Here is an 18,044-nt window from a genome sequence, read left to right on the forward strand (position 1 = left end):
AGAGAGAGAGACGTCAGCTGAAAAATATATCCTGACAAATGTAAAGCAGGCAGGCTTTTATCACCTCTGCAGCACATTTGGCCCATTAGTCAGCGTGAGAAATTGGTCTTGTTTGCTTCATAATTTAATACAAAGGAGCATGGCTACCCTTCTAAATCATTGTTAGGGTATCAGTCATCCTTAAAAACTTGAGAGTGAGGGAGCGAGGATGAACCTCGTGCATGAAGGGACTGTTTAGCAGATCTCTCCGTGACTGACACTCCAACATCATGCTGCTAAAGCCTTAACTGCGTTAACAAAAACACCAAACAGCAAAACAGCACTGTAGTTTCAAATATGCCACTGAACAGGTGAATCTGCATCCATCTGCGTTTGCATTTGTTTTTGTGACTTTAACTGCTTCCGACTTTGTGTGAGACAGCTTGCGTCCCCGTGGGGACCAAAAAAGTGATGTCATGGCTGCAGAGTCTGCCTTTGTTATAATCATTGCTTTTCTTCTTCCATCGAGTCATGCTTTTCTGCACCCGTGTCATCTCCCTGCTTGTTCTTTTGTCTTTTTCTTTCTTTCTTTTTGGCTCGTATCCAGTCCAACAGCAGGGACAGACCAAGTGCGTGCTGCAAATATACAACTTCTTCCTTCACGGAAGACTCTGTCTCCCCTTTCTCTGACTGCTCTTTACTAGAGCAGCTGTCAAAGTGATGAGACGCTATGTGAGTTTTTCTCCAGCTGAATATGACAAGAAGGTTCTCGAAGGAGGGGCGTGTGTGCCACAGTCAATTCATTGAATGAATAGGTACAAGGGTAGCTCGCAGAATAACTCGCCCAAATCCAGCCGCAACATTGGTACCCAGTCACTCAGAATCACATTTGATTTGAGAGAGGAGTGAAGCCATTCAATAAGCTGAATATGAAAATACCCCAGACCAATTGAATAAAGAACAGAATGCAGAGGCAGACAGACAGAGGAGCGAAGAAGACATGGCATCAGTAAAATGATTTTATATCAGTCCTTCCAGCCGAGTTTTATTCTCTAGCAAATGAAATGAAACCGCCACAGCACACTGAACATGAACCCCTTAGCTAGCAATGCAAAGTGCCAGGACATCACCTCTCTCTCCTCACCTGTTCATTACAGAAGAAGAGCATGGAAAATGATCTCACCTACTCAGCATTACTAAACGTATCTTTATTATTTCTTTCCCCACGCTTTTTTTCCACAGTCGTATAACTTAGAACGGGTCTCATCTGTCACTGACAATCTCCTGTGATGTGACATATTTCCATAAATGAGCAATATTTTTAGTTGTGTTCTACGTCCCCGCTGTTAGACGCCTCACTATAAAGAAACTCTCTGAAATGACATCCTCAGAGATACCTGCCCAGACAAATATGGATATCAGTGGGAGTTGGAGGCTTTCTTACACCCTCTGTGCTGCACTGTGATACCTGCCGGCTGAAGCTGGCCAATGTTCCAGACCTTGGGGTGTGTTGCTGACTAACTCTGGCTAGCAGCCAAGCAGTTTTTAAGTTTGATATGTTTCTGTACTAATGAGAGTGCTTTGAGATGCGTTACTTGGATTTTGTTAGCTTTGCGCAGAGCCTGTTTCTATATCCCTTTTCCTCTGTTCTTTGCGTGCTAGGCTAATTGGCTTCTGCATATTTGTGCAAATGCAATCTCGGCATCTAAATTGTACACTGATGTCATACATTCATTTTTTCACGTGTGCGCTCTTCATTGCGTGTTTTTGCCCACAGCTTCACCCACATCACCCTCCGGGAAAACACTGCGGTGTGGTTTTTTTTTTTTTTTTGTGAGTGGGGTGTCAATGGTGTTTGCAGCACATCTCACCTGAGCACAGGATCAGTGTGGCATCTGCTGTTGGAGCTGATGACTCATCGAGCCCTTGTGGCAAGAAACTTTATGTTAAGACTTGAACGTTTCAATGAATCAAGGTGTCATCTTTTTTTTTCCCCTCCCGGCATTGAGATGGATTATACGTGTATTTGCAAACTGTTATTAACTGTGTGTGCCTCTGAGGTTGCTACATGGTTCGCAGCATTTTTTTTTCCTTCTATCTTTACATCCCTCCAAATCCCTCCCTCCCTTCCTCCCTCCATCCCCTTTGGAGCAGATGTACTGTTATTCCTCTACCCTCCCACCTGCTTCACCCACATGCACACTTGCTCTCTGTCTCTCACAAAGCTACATTTCGGTCTAGAGAGAGAAAACTACTGATGAAAAGGAATCGCTCTTTTTTTAATCACACTCTGCGCTCTCATCTCCTCACCCTCATATCCAGCCTTTCTGCTTCACATTTTGCATGCAGCATTGTACTAAGGTGGCAGATGGTTTATTAATTCCTTTACAGACTGAAAATAATCTCATGAATTACTTGATCACACTGCCTTTGGTTTCTTTAGTAATTAGAAAGTTTGCGGGTAGCATTTAACGCACACACATTCAGAATAATAGCTGTTTCTCTTCATGCGTTAGATATCCTTTGAGAAAGTACTTCGCAGGGGTTTTTATTAAAAACTATTTAACTCTTCCACTTTTCCAAAAAACGCTACTTTCCTGCCACATCCTGAGGCACAAATACACAAACCACTGAAGGCCGCTGCTGCTGACTTCAGCCCCTTCAGTATTTTTGCTGTGGTTTCCTCCACGGCACAGGCAGCTGAGTCTTTTAACCCTGCAGCCTTTGGCCTCATTAAGTAGTGTGACCCCAGCAAAAAATATCTGCTCACACATGGGTTTAAAAGAAGAGGCTGGACACTTCAAGGATCCACTTATCTTTTTCATTGTCCTGCAGTTTTACCAAAGTTTTAAAGCTCTTGGAATCTTCTTTGAACCTGCAAGTCTTCTCATAATTGTGTTATTACCTGATGAGAGAAAAAAACTGAATTTAGTATTGCTGTAATATAATTTCTATGTTATAATGTGAAAATAATGCAAGTTAAGCTGTTGAGACAACCTCTCAAATTTCTAGCATGACTCCATTCACTGTTCAGTTATTGATGATGCACATATCTGCTCTTTAATGTTTGCAGAGATAGTCAGAGCAATGACACATGTGATCAACCAGGGGATGGCCATGTACTGGGGGACATCGCGGTGGTCTGCCATGGAGATCATGGTGAGTGACAGGAAAAGGTATTTACCTTTCCAGGACAGAGTATTTATTTTAAAAATGAATAGGCGTAATAGGTTGATATGCACTCACTGGTCACTTCGATAGTTACACCTTGCTGGGTTAAAACCCCTTTTGTCTTCAAACCTGCCTTCATGGGTGGAATCCAGTGGTTATTTGAGTTACTGTTGACTTCTTTGAAATAGTCTGACCAGTCCTCTGAGCTCTGGCATCAATAAGGCATTTTTCACACAGAGATCTGCTGCTCACTGGATGCTTTCTCTTTTTGACCTACTCTGTAAAACGTACAGATGGCTGTGTGGGAAAAATCCCAGTAGATTAGAAGTTTCTGAAAAACTCCACCATGCCATGCTCAAAGAAAGTTAAATCACCTCTCTTCCTTATTGTGATGCTCAGTTTGAACTTCAGCTGGTAAGCTAAACAGATCTACATGCTTAATATATTACATTGCTGCCATGTGATTTGGCCGATCAGATATTTGGAGTTAAACAGGTGTATCTAATGAATTGGCCAGTGAGAGTACATCAGGTTCTTTTTAATCCTTGTTATGATTTTTTACCATGAATACAATGAAAAAATCAGACAGAGACATGCAGTGCTCTCTATAAACTTTACTTGCATCACTTTTATGTTTTATATATTTTAGAATAATTTTTTTATTTAAATTTGATTTCATTAATTAATTTATTTACTTGTTTCAATTTCAATGTCCAGTTTAGTCTTGTTTCAGTTCATTTCCAGAGTGGTTTGATTTGTATTGCGTTAAAAATCCGTAGTGTTATCTTGTGGTAACCTCAGTTTTCTTAATCATTAAAAAATGTAAAGAGTGTTTTATCAGGGGCAAAAATTTCCCATTCAAAATAGATATTACAATTTAAATGAATCACTCATTGAAGGTAGTTTTTAAATTAGCTGAAGTCTAAATAAAGAGATGTACCATTTACAATGACTAAAACTATGAAAATATCCTTTATATTTAAAAAAAGAAAATCTTTTAGATAGTTTTGTGAGTACATAACATTGTTTCAGCTATTATCGTTTATAATTTATTTCTGCTAACTTCACACTTTAGTTGTAGCTTTTTGTTTAGTTTTACTGCAGTAACCCTGGTTAGGATGTGCTTGGCTAAAAAGAAAAAAATATATAGTGTTGAAACTGACTGACCACTGACTCTGATGATCAGCCTCACATGTGATGTTTTGCATTGTATAAACAAATGTGAACAGAGTTCAGTGACTAAAGTGTCTAAATTTTGTTGTTGTTGCTGAAGCTGTCAGCGCTGTGAAAGATGTGCAGTTTCCTTGTGCTATACAAAGAACAGCGGAGCGATAAAAGTCATTAAATACAAAGAGTCAGTCTTACACATTACCTTATCACTTTCTGCCATCCTCATCATTCTGTCCGCTCCACATTTAGGAAGCGTATTCTGTGGCCAGGCAGTTCAATCTCATCCCACCAGTGTGTGAACAGGCAGAGTATCATTTCTTCCAGAGGGAAAAAGTGGAAACTCATCTTCCAGAGCTCTACCATAAGATAGGTAGGTCTTAAGGAAATTTTTCTGAATATCAAATTTGCCTAATTTGCTTGTTGCTTAATTGTGACTGTGATCTTGCAGGTGTGGGTGTGGTCTCTTGGTCACCTTTGGCCTGCGGGATCATCACAGGAAAGTACGAGAATGGTATCCCAGAATCCTCCAGGGCCTCGATGAAGGTACAGGTTAAATTTGACCTCTGTGGTGCTACATATTTGAACTGATATTGGGGACAATGTCAGTTCAAACTAAACAAACTAAAAGTAGATATGATCATTTCCATTTCACAGTGAGACAGTGTATTTGAGACAGGCCATGTTTAGCTTATCAAAACTAAATAACAGCCAGAATTCTCACAGATGGGAGAATTAAAGATGAAATGAGCCCAAGATTCTCAATTACTCTGAGAACAAAGTTGTCAGGTGGCATCGATGAGAAGTGAAATTCACTTTGTCTATTTAAAGTGGATTATTTAATGGATGCAAACTGCATTTCGTTGCCCTGTACCTGTGCATGTGCAATGACAATAAAGTTGAATTCTATTATTCTATTCTAATTCTAGTCTAAAGATAGATCATTTGCTGCCATCCAGTTCTTTATAGCATTAATGCGGTCCTTAAGGATAATAATTTGGTTACACTCTGGTGTTTAAATGGCATGTACAGGTAGCTATCATCTGCATAACAGACTTCAGAATCACTCAGGATGTTTCCAAGTGGAAGTATATACAAGGCAAAAAAGATAGGCCCCAGGAGTGAACCTTGGGTAGACCGCAAGATAAAGTAGCAAAAGACTGCACAGCACTCAAAGGAGGATACCAGAGGGGAGGTGGGAAGGGGTGCACGTTAGGTTGAGAAAAGAAAAGTGCAGAAGCACCTTATGGTCTCCATAGCAATCAGGATGTTTTTAATTTTTTAATGTTATTTTTTAATTATTATTAATTAATATATTTTGTATTTATGATTAATGAACTTTTTTTAATAGAGTGAATGTTTTATTTGTTTAATGTTTATTTGTGTGTGGGAGCAGTCAACCACATAATGTACGAAATTCCTGCAGGATTAATAAAGTTTCATTAATTGAGGACACAAAATTAGCGGAAGCAACTGAGAGAGACAGAAAGGGAACAAATCCAGACCTGATCTAGAGATGTTAAGTGAAGTTATACATCAGGATACTATGATCAGCTGTGTCAAAGGCAACAGAAAAATCCAGCAATACAAGAACTGAATAATCATCTGCCTATCTTTGCATGTAAATCTAACACATCTGCTTTCACTGCTCCTGTAGCCATACCAGTGGTTGAGAGAGAAAATCGTGAGTGAGGAAGGGAGAAAACAGCAAGCCAAACTAAAAGAGCTGGCTCATATTGCGGAGAAGCTTGGATGCACTTTGCCACAGCTAGCCATAGGTAACAGATAGCGTCTATTTGTCAAAGCAAATATATGTCTTTGGAAGTTCTTTCTCCTTTGATACCTCATTGCAAGTCTGAGATTTCTCCTTTCTCTGATCTTCAGCCTGGTGCCTGAGGAACGAGGGAGTGAGCTCAGTGCTTCTGGGGTCCTCCAGTCCAAGCCAGCTCACAGAGAACCTGGGAGCCATTCAGGTACAACATCATGTCAGTGTAATCTCTTCATTAGCTGGTCTTGAGGCACTGCGTTATCATGAAGTACTTTTCCTATGTCATGTTCATTTTAGGTGATTCCAAAGATGACAGCAGGCATCGCCTCAGAGGTGGATCATATACTAGGCAACCGTCCACATAGTAAAAGAGACTACCACCATTAGGATGGACATGTTTTAGTGAACTATGCTCCCAAAGCTTATCAAAGCTCACTTTTCACAGCCATGGCACCACAGGGTGTGCCCAAGATGCTTGCGTGTGCGTATGACTATGTATGTGTGTGCGTGTGTGTGTGTTTGTGTGACTATGTAATGTGTTATGCTTTGCTCCTTCAACCAGTACTCATTAGCGTAAAGTGAGCTACTTGACAAAGCATGCATGCTACAGCTAAAGTAGCCAGCCACTGGAGTAAACAAAACAAAGACAAAGGATCCAGTGAGATAATTGCTAGTGTGAAAACTTCTTCCACTCTTACAAACATTGCAGGAGGTGCTGAACCACAAATTCAGAAGAAGCAAAACATTATTTAATTTCAACATACTGTTTGTTGAAATTACTCTCAGTGTAGGTGAAACAAAAACTTAGAGGAATATGCTACCCCATAAGCATCGCATAAAGCTCAGTAAGTACACCAACTGCAAAGCAAAAGAGGATATGTATCAAAATGTGTGCATTACAGAAGTCAAATGTACTAGATGTGTTTTGGAGTGCAAAAAAAATTGGGCCTGGTGTCAGCAAATACCATGAGAGCTAATTCTAACAAAAACATGTTTCAAAACATCTGTACAGACTGTTATATATAAATATATATCCTTAATAAGCAGCTATGTCAGAATGAGATTTCTGCCTCTTTATATTTTTTTTTTATTTTTTATTTTGGTCAGTTTCACTTATGCAAAAGCACCTCAGAGGGTACTTTCCTACTGCGTCCCTTTGACCCCTTTCAGTTTGTTCTCTGCTGGACTTCCTGTCAGTAGTGATCATGTCCGATTTGTTCAACTTTGTTTTTGTTGTGACTAAAACATTTGTCTATTCTAAGGGGGTGCTTGTGAATTGAACAAACGAAAAGCCATGTAGCTAGTGAAGAGAAAAAATAAATAAAATGAAAAAATGACACCATATGGACCCCTGCAGTAACTGCACCTGGAACTTGCTGAATTTTTGCCCAACTTCTCCCAGATGCCAGCTTTATGTAATGGGATTATCTTTGTTATGTTTGTTCAGACATGTACTTTGGTGTTGTTCATCAGATACATGAAAATAAAAAAAGTTAATCATTCTGATGTGATACGTTTTAAATGTATATAATTATTTTTCTATTGATGTTATGGATGCCTTAGGTTTTTTTGAACAAATGTGAATACATCAAATATTGTTCCCTTACTTAGAATATAAACTGCAATTTAAACAAAATATTCTCATGCTTCTGCTGTTTTGTTTGTTTTGTTTTGTTTTAGTTATTTATGTATTTATTTGCCCTTAGCGTAAATTTAGATTTTCTCGCTTTATATTAAAATAATGATAATATTTTCCCTCTAGAAATTGCATGAGCTTTAATTTACTCATTCATTTACAGTATTTTATTTCTTTTATTTTATTTGTCATGCTAATGCGATTTTCCTGTTTCCAGAGGAGGGAAGCCATTCTTCGATTCTGTGTGTGTTTGTGTGCGATTACGCGGAAACAACATGTGTGTATGTGTATATATATATATATGTGTATGTGTATGTGTATATATGTGTATGTGTATATATATATATATATATATATATATATATATATATATATATATATATATATATAATTTATTTATTAATCCCTCGGGTGGGTTCCTCTGGGAAATTCGGTTTCCAAAAAAGCACAGCACGGACAGAGTTACAGAATATTATATATATATAAATACAAAGACATATATAGATAAATTATACAAAGGGGATAAATAGAATAAATAGGAATAAAATAAAAATAAAAATACAAGTGAATTGCACATTTCAAGTACGGAGTCTATTGCACCGTTGATTATTAACAAAAAGTATTGCACAAAAGGTAATTGCACAGTGAAGTGAAGAGGCACTACAGCTTAGTTGTTCCCCCCTCCTTTGTCCTCCTGTCTCCCCTCCCTCTCCCCTCCAGAGAGGAGTTAAACAGTCTGATGGCGTGTGGGACGAAGGAGTTTTTAAGTCTGTTGGTTCTTGTCTTTGGGAGAAGCAACCTGTCACTGAACAGACTCTTCTGGTTGTTTATGGCCGTGTGCAGAGGATGCCCAGCATTGTCCATAATGTCCAGCAGTTTCTTTAGTGTGCTTTTCTCTACCACTGTCACCAGAGTGTCCAGCTTCATGCCGACCACAGAGCTAGCCTTCCTGATCAGTTTTTCCAGCCTGGATGAGTCCTTCTTTCTATATATATATACATAGAGAGAGAGAGAGAGAGATATATATCTATATGTGTATATGTATGTGTGTGTGAGAGAGAGAGAGACCGTTTACGTGAAGCCCTTTATTTCGGTTAATCACACTCCACTTGAATGCAGCAGTAATTATTTTTGCGTGACTGTGCTGCCATGGTAACAAAGGCGGGCTGTTCCGGGTTAATTATCCAATGAACTTTTCCTGGTTCGTAGCTGGACGTTTGATTGGCTCCAGAAGACGTCCTGAAATCATCTACTCCACTGACGCTTGAAGCCCGCGGTTTACAAAAGACATTGTTGCATTGAGCGAAATAATATCACGTTAATAAAATGTACTTTTAACCGAGGCTGACTTGCTTAGATGCTGACGTCGACTCCGGGTATAGCCTAAAACGTCGGTAATTTAACACAAATCAGAACTGACCGTGCAGCAGTGAAATTGTTAGCAGCGCTAACAATTTCATTGCTAACTTGCAGTAGCAAGTTAGCAAATGGCTAGTTAGCCACAGTGCGCAGTGCAGGTAACGTTACCTTGTCAACTGGCATTAACTCAAACAGCCGTGCCTAACAACTAGGAAACGAGCTGAGGTGAGTCTTGAATGCTGCAGTATCTGAGCAGCATAGATATTATCAATAAATCATGTCCTGTTGCATAAACTGCAAAGTTAGCCTATGATATTAAGCTGTAATTGCTACAACCACTAATTCTCTGTCATTTATACTTGAGTCAGCTATTCTCAACGCGAGCTACAAAACAGCAACAATGTCGCTGTCAACTGAGAATCGTTTTGCGGCTTCGGGAAGCGTCGTTGTTAAAGGACAAACTATTTGTGTGGTTCCCGACTTCTCGTCTGGTCACCTGGAAGATGACTTTGACCTGAACAGGTCTTACCCGTGTACTCGCAGACCTCTGTACAAGGAGAGGCTTTTAGCCTTTCAGCGTCGTTATGATCCGGCTTCCCTGACAGGTAAATTTCAGCAGTGTTGATTACAACCAACAGAAATGCTGCGCTAATAAATTCATCTCAAGTCAGTTTTGATATGACGCCCCCACCCCCATCACTGACGGTTTTGATTGGCTTGTGTTCTTAAACTAAGGGGAATAAATTGTATTTAAATCAGCTTATAACACCACTTTTTCCTACAGGTGATCATTTTGACATTGGATCTTCTGTGGCCACAAAAAACCGCCAGATGTGTAGTTTGCTTCCATCTTCTCAAGCTGGTTCCTTGCCACACTTGTCTACTATGTCAGAGAGAGAGGAGATGCTCTTCAGTCAGCTAATGTCTGGTGACTTTGGCCTGCCGGGGTATCCCTCTGCCTTCAACCCAAACAAAGTCATTCTAACTGTCAACCATAAAACTAAAAAGGTACTGTGTTGTTGACTTAATGTGGAGGGAGGTTGCTTTGCAGCACAGGATAACCAGCATTTCAACTGTATGAATTGCTTACTTTATTAATTATTTATTTATTTTAATTTCAGGTTTTGTCAGCAAATGAACAAGCCTGCAAGCTGTTTGAGTGCGCAACTGAAGAGCTCATTGGAAAAAAGCTGCCCTCCCTCTTAAAGAAAACCAGTCAGGTCCTGGAAGAAGCACTGGAAGAGGATTTTCCACTAGTCGATGGGACTGTTGTAGCAGCGTCTGGAAAAGTGGTATGAAATTACTTAAAACAGCATGAGCCATTGAGTCAGATTTCTTTAATCTACACCATAGATTTATTCATTTCATTTGTTTTGGGTTTTTTTTTTTTTTTCTTTGTTTGTTTGTGTTTTGGCAGGTGGATGCCCTGACTTTATCTGGAGAAATGCCAGTGTCTGTGTACACCTACAGACAATCACAGAATGAAGAGCACCTCCTTCTCGTGATGGAAAATGTAGAAAGGATGTCTTCCTTTTTGTCCTTCTCAAGAGATGTAAGTACACCCTTATTTAGCATTCTTTTACAAATGTAAAGTAATGCCTAGCCATAGACGTGTACATTTGTCACTTTCAGGGCAGAATCCTAACCTGTGATTTGGCATTTGCCCATCTCCATGGATACCATCATCCCGAGGAGTTAAAAGGAGTTTTTGTGAAGGAGCTAATCCCCTCTTTACAAATCCCCCTCCGCAGTCATGCACTGCCCAAAGTAAGCACACTTTTGAACTGTTCTGCTCAGCTAAGGAAAACTCGGAATTTTAACCTCTGCTTCCGAGACCCTTTTTATCAATGTGCTGCTCTGACATTTTGGCAGAATGGATAAGAAGAAAATTATATCCCTTTTTAAATATTTCTGTAGTACAATTTTTTTTCTATCTGCTTTCAGATGCTGAGGGTTCAGCGAGTGTGTGGTAGAAGCAGAGAAGGTGCAGCAGTCCCGCTGTGTGTTAAACTTCAAGGGGCGGTGCAGTGTGGGAAACCCCAACACCAGCTTAATGGGACTGGCTACATATACCTCAATGACAGCCTTGAAATGTCATCCTCATCAGGTAGTTGGCTTAAATTGTAGGACAAAGCTATGACCAATAGATTAAAAACACACTCACTGTTGTGCACCCAGTGGGTGTGTGGGTTATGCACCCACACACTGTGTTGTGCTGTACACTCCAATTAACATTTAAACTTCTTGCAGTCCAATAGAGGTGTAGGTTTTACATTTTGGGGCTTTTCCTGGACAATTTAAAGTTGGAAATGTACTAATATGGCCCTTACAGATCAGATGTGGTGCTTGCATTAACAGCTTTCAGGCAGCTTTAATGTTAGTGGCCTTTTTCATGCCGTGTCTGTGTCCACTATAGTGAACACCTGTTGTTTAGTATCCTCAAGTCTGATGTTTGTGTTTTAAGGCAATAAATTCACTAATACCCCCCCACCCCATGTCATCTGCTTTTATATATCACTTATGCTTTCTTTAACTAATTGTGCACTTTGAACGTACGCTTGGACTTTCACAGACGTCAATGTGGACAGCACTGTCAGCCCAGCCCTAGAATACTCTGGAACAGTTTGGGTGTTTGCTCCTGTCAGCGGTCTCCTTCTGCTCCACACTGATGGTTCTATCATCAGCATCCACAGCCACCTGGCCCTCAGTCTGTTTGGCTACAGCAAGGACGAGCTGCTGGGGAAGGTCAGCCAATGTAACCACTGAACGTGGATGTTTGGACTGAGGACCATCCAATCCTCATAGATATTGCTGTTTTGTTATCTATAGAACATCACTTTCCTGATGCCCGGTTTCTATGGGTGGATGTCGGACTCGGACAGAAAGACCAGATCCTTCTCTGATTCTCATGCAAAGGCCTCTAAAAGTCCTGCAGCATCCAGGATATCAGGAAAATATGGTGAGTGTTGGAATATGTAAGGTACTTATTTTTACCTGTCATGCAGTATTATTTGTTTGCACTGTGCATCACTTAATAGTTTCTTATTTCAATTTTAGACCCATCCTCACTAGTGGCAGGAGACATGGCCATGGTGCACCGAGCAGCTCTGGAAAGGACTTCAGCAGGGAGAGGCAGGATCTTCACTGGCACCAGCATGATGCTGGATAAACAGGGCAGCGCTCTGTCTGCCCTCTCCCCTCCTGCAGTCACCTCAACACGTGTGGTTACGTAAGTACGCGGGCACATTAAAATCGTCCAGCTCACAGGCTCCGTGATTTTAATGTGTATCAATGATTTTATCTGGTAAGTCATATCCGAGGCTTTTAGTAGCCTTGGATATGATGGTGATTAATTCTGACAGGAGGTTTTATGCCAGCAGATATTCAAATTCACTGTAGACTTTAAACAGAGTGGGTTTGTGTACTCTGAAATGCTGGACAGACAAAAGCTGCTGTTGCGACAATCAGGTGCCTTAAAGCCGCAGGCTGCATGTATATTTAATGTGCTTTGCAGTAAATCTGGAAGCACTCCAACTCACTGGTCAAGCCTGATGGTCTCACTGTGTCTCCAACTACTCAATAGACACTGAAACACTAATTACATTTTCCCCAGTTAGATCAGCTGTGACTGCTCATCGTTTCTGTCCTTTCTGCTGTTATTGTTTTCCCCCCTAAAACTTGTATCTGAATTGGACTCGTAAAGCTTTTGTGACTGGAATGTTTTCCCCAAATTTCACAGTCATGAATGATTGTGATGCTGGAATATCTCAGTGTGGGTTAAGTGTGTTAAAAGGCCTCTCGTTTGCCATCTGTTGGACAAATAATGTCACAGCATGCCTGGTATTTAAAAAATAAATTTAAAAAAAGTAGAGATTTCTAATATAGTGCCTCTTATTTAGAATTTGAAGAAATAGTAATGCATCGTTAAGTTGTTCCAACTGAATATTATTGTTTACCAACCTTTTATACAAAATATGTATTTCAGTACTGAGCTTTTATTTAAGCTAAGCATTTACAATTTACAGCATGCAGATAGAAACTTGCATAAGTCCTAAATCTTCAGCCTGTGGGGGAAATAAACAGGCAAAGACTTATTCACTCACTAAAAATGTAACTGCAGAGACAAATTAGCTGGGAGTTAAGGCATTCGTTCTTGTATATGCTATTACCAGTGCTTGTAAGGTGAAGTGCTTTGTGTTTTACACTTGCACCAACCCCAAAAAACAAGACATCCACAGCATAGATTGCAGTTTTGCGTATACATTTTTGATTTCCTAGGAGAGACTTCAGATACGTTTTCAGTAAATATTTTGCCACTGGAGTTTGCCTGTAGCTTTCTTGTGTTGGCATGGAAAGAAAAGAATTGGATTGAAACAGCCCGTCTTTCCTCAGGGCCAATAACACTGCAGAGCTGATGGAAGAAGCAGCTCAGGTAGCACCATGCTGTAGTCAGATAGACAGTGTGGATACTACTCAGGCACTCCTCAAGACATTTACCTGGGTGGAACTTCCAGATGACGACGCCTGCCGCTCTGTTCCCACTGAACCATCGCACCAAAAGAGAGAACAGCAGCCGGGCAGTGAAGTTCAGAAAAAAGATGAACCCGCCCCTGAGAATATCCCAGGTGTGACGTAGCTCTGCTGATGTTTTCTTTACATAAATGGAGCTCCGCTATAAATACAATGTACAATGAATGTTTTTCTTGTTCTGTAGACTGTCCTGCTGGGAATGAACATGCTGTTGATAAGATTAACGACAAACCTCCTGATGTAGGAAAAGATCACCGTTCATCTGCCTCTGTGCTTGAGGAATCTAGCTTTGAAGTAATCTCAATGGAGAGCCGGTGAGGAGAGATATTTTTCAGTTATGTGGGTAAGATGAGGCCCTGAAAGCCTCTGACGTGCCTGGTTGAAACTTCAAAGAATCTAAAGATGCTAATGAGAATGTCAGCGCTCGCAGTTACGTATATCATACTTTAAAATATTGCACAATGGCAGGAAGAAACAGACGAGTTTCAGCCTGTAGCTTAGAAATGCTGTCTCATTCATATTTTTGGCGTCTTTAGTGGGTCGGCACCTTTTTCAATTGTATAAGCCTTTTCAATTGAGTATGCTTCCTTTTTGTTTAGTTAGACTTCAAAGAAAACTGGAAACATTCATTTCACATATCATTTGCTATACTAACACCTGGATGTGTTTCTCTGTGTTTTTAATACAGTATTTGATTCCACTGTCAAACTTTTATTCATTTCTTTCCTTATTTCAGCTTTAGACGTTTCCTTCCTTTATGAATATATTTTTCATGTATTCATGTAACAATGTTTTGGTTTTTCTAATTTAATTTCCTAGGTCTTCTTCTGGCTTCTGTGAACACGGTGGTTCTGATCCAGCCCAAGCAGTGGACTCAGCCAGTATCTTTCTGGACCTAAACAGCAATGGTGATCTAGTTAGCCGGGCCCTAGCGGAGCTAGACCTGGGCGGTAATGTAGAGCTGCTCAGTGGTGGAGGAGGCAACAATGACGCCCCACACTCTGTGGCATCATGCGATACAGCTGAGCTCCTGCGGACTCCCTCCCCATGCATGGTGCTGTCTGACCAGGAAGCGGAGCCCAGTGAGCCTGGGGACGTTGCTGCTGTGGAGGCCAGAAACAAATCACCTGAAAAACTTGAAAAGCATAAGGATGAGCAGGTTCACTGGGAAGCTGTCTCTGCAATTCATCAAGGAAAGGGCCAAGAGGGCTGTGAACAAGTGAATACTGGGATTCAGTCACTAGCAGATATGCCTGCCACATCTACTCCCAAGAAACAGAAGGTGTATGGACACAACCAGTCCTCAGAAACCACATGTATAGTGGAGGGGCAATTTGAAGGAAGTGGATACCACAGAGACGGCACAAGAATAGGTTGGTGTTAAACTGTTTACTGTACTTTAGATTCCTCCTAAAAATCAAATGCAAAGCAACAAGTATTTTTCTCTGCTTGTGTGCAGATGTGCTGTGTGATGTGTGCGGGACAAACCTCCCAGACGGAAGCTCCATTTTCTGCATGTGGATGTGCAGACTCAGCCAGCAGGGGGCGATGTCACAAACGGATCAATCACTGCACGACCAAACAGCAGGCAGTCTAGGAGAGGTCAGTGGCTGTAATGATCTTAAGTCTAGGTCAATAAAGCATGGATTTTATCTTATTTATATTTTAATGTAAACTTCATTAGAGGCGGTTGTGTTTGTAACTTGGTGATCATTTACTCGTTTCTTCATGAAGAGGATTGGTGAGGCCAGTCAGGGGGAAGCATTGCGCTCCACCATGGACCTCGAGCAGTCTAAAGCCTGTGATGGACAGTTTGAAGAAGAGTACAAGCCGATCAAAGCTGTTGGTAAAGGAGCCTTTGGATTTGTCTGGAAGGCAGAAAGGCGCTGCGATGGGCAAGAAGTAAGAAAAATATTTGGTGGGGGGGGGGGGTTGTTGTTTGTATATGTAGTTTTTTTTGTTTTGTTTTTTGCAGAAGATGACTTTATGACCTACTTTAAAAACCTACAGGTGATTGTGAAGTTCATCAGCAAGGCCAGAATAGTGAGCGACTGCTGGGTAGACGACCCAATGTTAGGGCGAGTGAGCCAGGAGATCGCCATACTGACCCGAGTGACGCACCATAACATCGTTAAGGTCGCCGTGCGGTTTGCATCACATGACCCTGTCGCAAAAGTTTCCAAAATAATGTGTTTTAATCGTGAACTGTGTTGCTTCACATCATACACCTGTGTTGGTGTCACTAGGTGCTGGAGGTGTTTGAGAATGGGAGTTACTTTCAGATGGTGATGGAGAAACACGGAGATGGTTTGGACCTTTTTGAGTTTATAGACATGCAGCCGAGGCTCGATGAGCCCCTTGCCAGCTACATATTCAGACAGGTACACGCACAGCCAGAAAAATACAACCGTGTCAGGCGAGTGGGCTCATAAATGTGACATGAAGTATTGATTTGTTCTTTGTTAAAATGCAGCGTCTGTCTCTTCGCAGATTGTGGCAGCTGTCTTCTATCTGAGGACCAAGAACATCCTTCACAGGGACATAAAAGATGAGAACATCATAATTGACACATGTTTTCACATTCGACTGATAGACTTCGGCTCTGCTGCTATAATGACTCCTGGGAAGCTCTTTTATCATTTCTGTGGCACCCTTGAGTACTGCTCCCCAGAGGTGCTACAGGGAAATCCGTGAGTATACACTATCTGTTAATTCTTTTTCCTCTTTTTTTTTTTAATGTATTTTATTAAATAGCATCCTTCTGTTTAAAGAAGTCACTTAAATTATTGAATCTGAATGCAGAGTCTAGTTAAGAGTTATTTTTACAGTCCTAGATTACATTTATGACCCATTGAACTCATGAATTGAGCTCTAGAGTATACAATTTTGAGAATATGCCATCAGCACTGAATTAACTTGCTAATAATTGTAGGCTTCTCTCATAAGTGGGCTTCTTTTTGTAGCTATGAGGGTCCAGAGCTGGAGATGTGGTCTCTGGGGGTTTTGCTCTATACGTTGCTTTTCAGCGAGAATCCCTTCTGTGACGTGGGTGAGATCCTGGATGCCAAACTAAATCCCCCGTATCATCTCTCTCCAGGTACACAGCAGCTGGTTGTGATTTCACAAAATATGATCCTTTGAGTTTATAGAGACAATTTTGTCCAGTCAGATTCTGAAGTTTTTCTGTGTATTCTCTCAGAGCTGGATGATGTATTACACGGGCTGCTTGACCCTAACCCAACTCACAGAATGGACTTAGACCAGCTGCTGCTGCAGTCCTGGATCAGTCAGCCCATTTCTCTATCAGAGTACACCTGGGCAGAGGTGGTTCCTGAAAATCTGAGCTGCTGTGAGTACTCTTAAATGGTACTGTTGGACTAGTAGATGTCAGACTTTTTCTGATATTCCACACCTCAGGAGGTGGAAACAGTTTATCCCGTACACCTCTTAATACTCATCACTCTGCAACAATAAAATAAGTGCATAAGCATCAGGCCACTTTGATATTTTTTTTCCCCTTGAAATGTAATACAAATTCAACTTAGTTTAACTTCATATTTTTCCTTTTCCACCTGCACCACAGTTTGAGAACCTCGTTGACAATCATTAGCTATGTTTTAATGTACTGGGGCCTCTGATCTTTTTATCAGGTTTACCGCAGCACCAAGAATCCAGTCCTAAGGCGTACATCGGGCAGAGCTCATTTTCAGGGGGTGGGGATGACACTCTGCCTGAGGATGACGAGGAGGAAGATGAGGACGAGAGGTTGGAGATCGCAGCCCTGAAATCGGAGCTGCATAAGTACCTCGTTGAGGATTAAAGACTCTGCTTAAACAAAGTGAAGCCTTCATGCGAACTGTCAAATCAACTTTTTTTTTATCTGGAGTCACTGAACAAAGATATAAATGTTGAAGAAAAATGAAGTGTGCCTCAGTGATGGGACGCTGCTGTCGGGACTAAATATGAGACAAACAGACTTCTGACTTAATCATGGGTCGGTCACACTGTGCTTGTTTCTGTGTTCAGGATGTAATGTTTTATTTATCTTTTTGCAGTTTGAGGAAAAATTAAAGCAGCAAAAAAAAAAATTTGTGACAGTTTAAAGTATCACCCAGCTTTACTACAAAAACACACAACTATAAGCTGTTACCTCAGAGAAATCACACAAACTCATTAAAGTTAAAGAAACTCTTGATCCGGCTTTTTTTTTTTTTTTTTTTTTAAAATAATGGGCAATTTATATTCATAGTTTTATTCTTGTATATTTTAATTAAAAGTGTAAGAATATCTGATATTTATCTATTTATTTTTATACATCAATAAATGTATTGCCACAAGCATGTTCTCTTCAGTCAGGTAACTGCTACTTAAATTTATATCCAAAACACTAAATGACTGCAGTACTTGTTGGGGACACATTTATTAGGTTCCCAG

The 18,044-nt window shown here is 40.6% G+C and overlaps 2 protein-coding genes across 9 annotated transcripts in view; both read left to right on the forward strand.

Moving 5' to 3' along the window:
- kcnab1b (potassium voltage-gated channel subfamily A regulatory beta subunit 1b) overlaps positions 1-7,587 on the forward strand; it is a gene marked incomplete at its 5' end in the record, with an annotated part of 65,504 nt that extends 57,917 nt beyond the window's left edge. For all 6 annotated transcript variants that reach the window (XM_082514368.1, XM_082514366.1, XM_082514363.1 and 3 more), the window contains 6 exons: positions 3,053-3,138; positions 4,570-4,690; positions 4,769-4,863; positions 5,975-6,095; positions 6,202-6,290; positions 6,383-7,587. In XM_082514368.1, the coding sequence (XP_082370494.1) occupies positions 3,053-3,138; positions 4,570-4,690; positions 4,769-4,863; positions 5,975-6,095; positions 6,202-6,290; positions 6,383-6,472 (602 nt within the window). In that variant the 3' untranslated portion in view covers positions 6,473-7,587. The remainder of the gene's footprint in view (positions 1-3,052; positions 3,139-4,569; positions 4,691-4,768; positions 4,864-5,974; positions 6,096-6,201; positions 6,291-6,382) is intronic.
- Positions 7,588-8,876: 1,289 nt separating this feature from the next.
- pask (PAS domain containing serine/threonine kinase) lies at positions 8,877-17,803 on the forward strand. Of its 3 annotated transcripts, none has more exons than XM_082514509.1 (21): positions 8,877-9,305; positions 9,445-9,685; positions 9,865-10,088; positions 10,202-10,372; positions 10,498-10,632; positions 10,713-10,847; positions 11,025-11,187; positions 11,653-11,825; positions 11,910-12,039; positions 12,138-12,309; positions 13,473-13,705; positions 13,795-13,924; positions 14,430-14,983; positions 15,070-15,212; positions 15,345-15,512; positions 15,621-15,746; positions 15,857-15,991; positions 16,101-16,300; positions 16,574-16,707; positions 16,810-16,959; positions 17,261-17,803. In XM_082514509.1, the coding sequence occupies exons 2-21, from the start codon at positions 9,481-9,483 to the stop codon at positions 17,428-17,430; spliced, it is 3,651 nt and encodes a 1,216-aa protein (XP_082370635.1). In that variant the 5' UTR covers positions 8,877-9,305; positions 9,445-9,480; the 3' UTR covers positions 17,431-17,803. The 3 variants fall into 3 exon arrangements, with proteins under 3 accessions (XP_082370635.1, XP_082370634.1, XP_082370636.1); XM_082514508.1 differs by having other exon boundaries at positions 9,449-9,685; XM_082514510.1 differs by lacking the exon at positions 9,445-9,685 and having other exon boundaries at positions 8,878-9,305.
- Positions 17,804-18,044: the final 241 nt, after the last annotated feature.

This window comes from Aulonocara stuartgranti (genome assembly GCF_965226115.1).
Source record: "Aulonocara stuartgranti genome assembly, chromosome: 18".
Taxonomy (NCBI): domain Eukaryota; kingdom Metazoa; phylum Chordata; class Actinopteri; order Cichliformes; family Cichlidae; genus Aulonocara; species Aulonocara stuartgranti.